Source organism: Merops nubicus, unplaced genomic scaffold (genome assembly GCF_000691845.1).
Source record: "Merops nubicus isolate BGI_N331 unplaced genomic scaffold, ASM69184v1 Scaffold49031, whole genome shotgun sequence".
Lineage (NCBI taxonomy): Eukaryota > Metazoa > Chordata > Aves > Coraciiformes > Meropidae > Merops > Merops nubicus.
The window spans coordinates 1-6,226 of NW_008589881.1; the positions used below are offsets into that span (position 1 = coordinate 1).

General features: G+C 43.1%; 1 protein-coding gene across 1 annotated transcript; it reads right to left on the minus strand.

The window, feature by feature from the left end:
- Nucleotides 1–1,118: 1,118 nt before the first annotated feature.
- FAM26F (family with sequence similarity 26, member F) lies at nt 1,119–3,329 on the minus strand (the record flags this gene model as incomplete). Its single annotated transcript, XM_008949712.1, is given in 4 exon segments — nt 1,119–1,356; nt 1,358–1,474; nt 2,785–2,978; nt 2,981–3,329. Coding segments are annotated over 4 exon segments (898 nt in total), but the record flags the coding sequence as incomplete, so codon positions are not given.
- Nucleotides 3,330–6,226: the final 2,897 nt, after the last annotated feature.

Sequence of the window (6,226 nt, forward strand, 5' to 3'; positions counted from 1 at the left end):
GACGGTGTCAAACGCCTTACTGAAATGCTAATTCATTTCAATACATGAAATGAAGACATGCTAATTTGCACTTAGATTCTGTTCTAAACCAAGTTAAGTAGTGTATTTAGCAGGAGCATCCAGGTGTGGCTTAGGTGAAAAAACTATATGCAATATTATATATATTTTTTTAAAACCCTAGTAAGTATGTATTTTTCAGGAAAAAATAAAAAGTATAATCAGGAAGTTTAACTTTGGTGTGTTTTTGTGCAGCATTCAAATACCTTTTTTTTTTTTCCACTAAAGAACTTAACAATTATAGGGAATGAGCAGTAGAGCTAATTAAGAAGGCCTGCTGCAAAAAATGATCAAGATCAGGCAGTGGTAAAAAAAAAATTCACCACCATGGAATTTTTTTTGGTTTCATTGTTACTACCTAAAGCTGCTGAGCAGGTAGGGGCAAAAGAGCTGAAACCTTTTTGCTCACCTACTCAAATTGAAGAGCACCTGAAGTAGCTCCAAAATGCTCATTGCTCCCCAGATTTTAAAAGATCCAGATTTTAAAAGGCCCTTGTCTTGAGAAACAAATTGACTGAAAGTAAATATTTCAGTCTAGAGCTTGCCCTAAGCGCCAGTGAAAGATGCCTTGTCAAGTGAAAGCTAGTTAACTAAGCTGAATTTCAGATCAAAACTTCCATTCCGTTTTGTCTCTTGGATGCTGCCAGGTAGGAAGGTTTGGTATTGTCACTCCAGCTGCCAAATGCTCTTAAGGTGTTTGGTAGTTAATCATTTGACATAGTACCTGCTGACATCTTTGTGGATGCTGAGTATTTTACACATGTGGTGGTTCTTCTTAATGAGCAACAACGAAAGAAAACTGACTGTAACAGATATATTTATTTCACTGTACTTAAGCAAATGTGTTAGTGTACTTGAAAACAAACCCACTGAGGGTTACAGCTATCATCTTTTAGATACAATTTACATAGATTTCAGTGACAGCAGATGTACAAATGTCACATCATGTAACAAGATGTAAAGACTGCCAGCATTGCAAAGTACTGTTTCCTTAAAACCCTGATTTGCTTGCGCTTGCCTCATCCACAAATCCCAAACAGGGGTGCGGGGTGGATTCTGACCTCCTTCCCCAAATCTGATGCTGTTGCCTCTGTTTGTGTTAACGTACTTGTGTATGACGCTGTAACACTGCTCCTGGGAACAGAAGGTGTGTAAGAATGAGATCTACTGCCAGTCTTCATTACTGGGAGTCTGAAATGGTGCTGGGTCAGCGGCTTCAAAAAAGCAATTTATATTTCTTTCTGCCAGACTGGTTGCATGCTCTTTAGTCTTGATCTCAAAGAGCTCCTGTTCTTTTTTTCAAGTAAATTTTCCAGAACTTGAGCTGAAGAGAGCTAACTGGGGAGCAACAGTGGCTGATGCACGTTGAAATCAGTACCATGGTCATGATGCTGGCTATCAGGAGCCATCCTATCAGCTTAGAACAGAGACAGATGGTTTAATGGTGGCTTTGCACGGTCCTGTGTAGGCATATAGAACTAACACTGGAACCAACATGAAAACTGTAAGTGAAGACACTCTGGAGTGCCTGTGACAGTCTGCTCACTGCAGAAGGAGAGAATCCCACGTGTGCATTTCAGCCAGCCCTACGGAGCTTCTGCACCCCTGAGCTGATCTCATTTCGATACCCAAAAAGAGAAGGCAGAGGAAAATGTTTTCCTCAGTTATATCCAGTTTTCTTAACTTTAAAGGCAAGATGCTGACCAGCAGTCTCTACAGTTGTGGTCAGATTTACAGTACAGAGGGTGAAGAATCTCCCTGTCCACCTCTGGTTCTGTGAGCCAGACCTCCTGCTGACTGTTTTATCTGCTTTTAGAAAGTACCTCCCCTCCCTGATGTCTGAGCCTGCAAAAAACAGCCAGTTGCTGCAGCACACAGGAAAAATTATGTCCTGTTTTGTAGGCAGGACATGGGTTTGACTACTGAATATGAGAATTTGTTCTTGTTTTATACATGATTTTAACATCACTATATAAGTCTCAGAGACCTCACCTAAAGCAGGTGTTCTAGCAGATGCTGGTCCTTCCAAGTACCCAGTGGTGCTTACCCAGAGGCTCCAGGCAGAGCTCTCACAGTGTCCCCTGTTACTTCAGGCTGATTTTTTTTTCAAGTGAAAAACATTGAGTGCTAAAGAAACATGTTTGTTTTCTTTTTGATTTTTAAAGTTAAACATAGATCAGATATTAAAAATAATGGTCAGTAATAAAAATGCTCTCACACTTTTTCTCATTTTGACTAGTTTCTTTTAGATTTCATTGCAATATCAGTAAAAGTCTTCCTTGATTTTGCTCTCCATTCTTATCCTGCCTGAGTTCAATGCTATAGAGTTTGCCCCTTTTCAGCCTTCCTCTTTGAGGAGCATCATGATAAATATTTCATACAATCAGAAGCATAGAATGGTTTGGGTTGGAAGGGACCTTGAAGAGCATCTAGTTCCACACTCCCTGCCTCTGGGGACATCTGTCAGCAGACCAGGTTCCTCAAAGTCCCATCCAACCTGGCTCTGAACACTTCCAGGGATGGGGCATCCACAATTTCTCTGGGCAACCTGTTCCAGTGTCTCACCACCCTCACAGTGAAGAATGGCTTCTAGTCTAAATCCTCCTTCTTTCAGTTTAAAGCCATTACCCCTTTTTTACCCATTTACAGTCCCCAGCAGGTACTTCCTCACATCGAGTAGCTAGGGTTGAAGCCCTTAGGGTGAGAAAAAGAGCAGAGAGGCTTTACCTGGAACTGTGCCTGAAGACTGAGGAATTCTCTTGACATATTCTTCAATAACTTCTCATCACAGGGTATTTTGACCAGCAGGCTGTGGCATTCTTGTCCTTTACCTTTACACATCAGGTTCTTCATCGTGCCATTCCCACTGGCCATGCACTCATAGAAGCTGGCTCTCAGCAGGGCCACCGCAATCCAGGTGAGGGGGCCACCAAGGCTCTGGCTGTCACCGGCAGCACCACGAGGCAGCAGCGGGCACAGGCTGCCCAGGGGCTGCAGCTGCAGTGCTTCTCTGGAGGGCAGCTGCCCGTCAGCTGGCGCCACGTCCTGGCATTCACCATGTCGCCGAGCAGAAATAGGACGAAGGCAGGCACAAAGAGGAAGATGAAGCTGTACAGCAGGTTCCCAGAGTTGCAGGGACACTTGAACACCACGGGTGAGAAGATGTACTCGCTGCCAGCCGTCAGCAGGGACACAATGCTGTAACCCAGGACAGTCTGGTGGCAGATGCAGAAATTCAGTGCCCTGCATAACTTACCAATTTTCTGCCTCCTCTTATTTTAAGGAGAGCAAAATCTCAGTCAAAAATGGAAAAGTCAGAAAGAAAAAATGTCCTGGATCCCCCATGGCTTAGAGAAGCTTGCAGAATTTTCACTTTCTATCGGTGATGGTGATGCAGTGAGGCAAAGAAGCAGCATTCAGAGGAAACAGGAGCATGGGCTCACTGTACAAAATCAAGGTCATGTAGAGATCACAGTAGAAACACACCCCAGTAACCAGCATCAAAGCAGCATAGATCTGTCTTTGTTTCTGTAAAAACGGTTTGCATTTGTCCACACACGCACTGTAAATAGCAATGACTTAAACCTCATCATCTTTGCTCTGAGGCAACAGATTAAGTGACTAAAATATGAGAAAACCACCCAGAACTGTGTACAATTTTTTACCCTGCTTTAGTATTAGCAACACAGTATGACTTGCTCTCTTGCAGAAGAAAATTCAACTCTAATCAAGTTAATTTTTGAGGCTAATCGATTAATCTTTTTAAAGTAGCTAGAGCACATTAGCCAGTGCACACATAGCAATGGCCCAGCAAGTGGTTTCTGCTGAAGCTTCAGCTTTGGAGTATCAAAGTACCATTTGCCAGGAAGCAGACTTTGGACTTCCTCCTCCATCTCAAGTAGTGGCAGCTCTGTAGCCCAGAAAAAAAAAAAAAAAAAAAACCACACACCCCTAAACCTGCAGAATTAACAGATGGCATGAAGTGGAAAAATTATGGGAAATGCTTGTATAATGAAGAAAAATATCTGGAAGGGATTCCTGGGCTTGGAAGACTGAGCTGCCTCTGAAAACATTTACTCTCAGAGTCCATAGGTTTCATTCATGCTCTGAGCAAGCTTGACTGGGTTCCTAGATAAGGTTATTTTGTCTAAATGTAGACAAGGTGAACGGGCACTCAGAATTAAGGCAGTTGAAGTTTTGGTGCTTGCTCACAGCCACGTAGCTGAAGCTCTCTGGGGCAACGTAGGCAGTGCAGTAGTTTGCTGTCGTCACACACTTGGTGACACCCAGATGTGCAGCCAGCCAGGGGAGCTGGTGGTCACTGTCATCTTCTCTGCCACAATCACTTATCCAGGACTTTAGAGTGAAAATCACCTGTCTCTTGCATGGACCAGGAGCGTTCTGGCCTAACTACATGCATCAGGAATATGAATTCATCCTGGTCAGATTTCACATGCTGTAATTCATATTTCACTGATTCTTCCTGGGCATTATGGTGGCACAGAGGTTAACCACAAAGCCAGAGCCTCACCCCAGCCTCAGGCCAATACTGCCTCCAGCTGGGCCAGCCCGATTTTGCTGCTGGCTACTTCTGCTCACACCAGAGGTGCTGTGCTCAGCACTGAGCTGCTGCAGAGAAAACCACGCTGCTAACTGAAATGCTTGTGTCAGTCTGGAGGAGACTTTGTTTTGTTATTATGTGGCAGTATATTATAAGGTCATAAACCAAAAAAAGTATATAAAACCAGAAAGAGTGAATCAGACTGAAGGTTGAATTTGTCCGTTCACCTTTTGGTTACAGGAGAAAGCTGGGGAGGAGCACAGGGACACTGGGGAAGCTCAGGAATACACTCACACCCCAACAATTTGCATTTCAGGGATTTCCTTTGCATCTAATGCCTGTTGATATGTTTCTTCCATAAATTTGTCCAACTTCAGTTTTAACCCATACAGACTTTTTCACATCCAAGACATTGTATAGCAAATGTGCTTAACCTTCCTTCACTCCTGACAGCACCCCATTTGATGCCGCCAGATACTGGCAGAGGCACAGAGAAAGCAGTAGATTCCCACCTGGTCTTTTCATCCACTCTTTAACTTGCACACCATCATCATAGCCTTTTTTCCAGGCTCAGGAGCCCCTAATGTATACAGTCATTCCTTGTCTGATGTATAACTTGTATAGTTGTGGGGTTTTTTTTAATCCATGTTCTCTAGGATCAAACCATTCTGTAGGATTCAGGTATAACTTTTTACAGGAGGGGAAAAGGTGGGTATACCAGATCTGCAGTGCGCTCAAGGTGCAACTGAATCACAGTTTGGTACAACAGCATACTGACATGAGGTTTTTTTTTTTCTATTTCCTTATAATAATTTACAGAATTCTATCTGCTTTTTGATCATCCATGAAGCACTGAGTTGATATTTTGGCAAGCTATGCATTGTGATGATAATATAAAAAAAAAAAAAACTCATCCTGAGGAGTAATCTCCCTCACGTTGGACTTTTATCCGTGTATATATGAAGTTAATATTTTGCTTCACTTCGAACACCACTTCATTCTAATAATTCTGCAGTGAATTTGACCTGTCATTTTGCTTTCTGGTCAGGGAGTCTAGTAAAGTATATCTGCACTTCTTTAAAGCAGAAGTTTGTTTTTAACAATCCAGAATAACTTGGTGTTATTGGCAAATATTGTTGTCTTGATTTTTACCTAGAGGCAATGCACCTTGAAGCCAGAATTCACCACGTCTGAAAAGTCTTAGCAGATGTTGGGCTGACAGAAATAAGAGAAGCAAGGTGAAATCGCTGCAAAGTTGCCTCATTACAGAGATGGGGACACGGGCTGCCCCTGAGCACGGGTGGTTTGTTTGACAATGGAATGTAACAACCAGCAGAAGCTCTCTGGAGCAGATAATGACCACACAGGGGCAACAGTACAGCCAAGCCACCCTGCTACCTCACCTTCTGAGCGTAATTTTAGCAGTGTTTTATTTATCAGTATTAAAATAGCATTTTGGGAATAAGATACTTGGGAAAAGGGAAGGGAGCTCTATGTGAAAAAGGATTAACCCACTGCCATGGTTTTGCCTCAGCCGGGAGCTAAATCCCAGCAGCCGCTGCCCCTTCCCCTGCCAGGTGCCAGGGGAGGAGAATCGGGAGGAAGAGA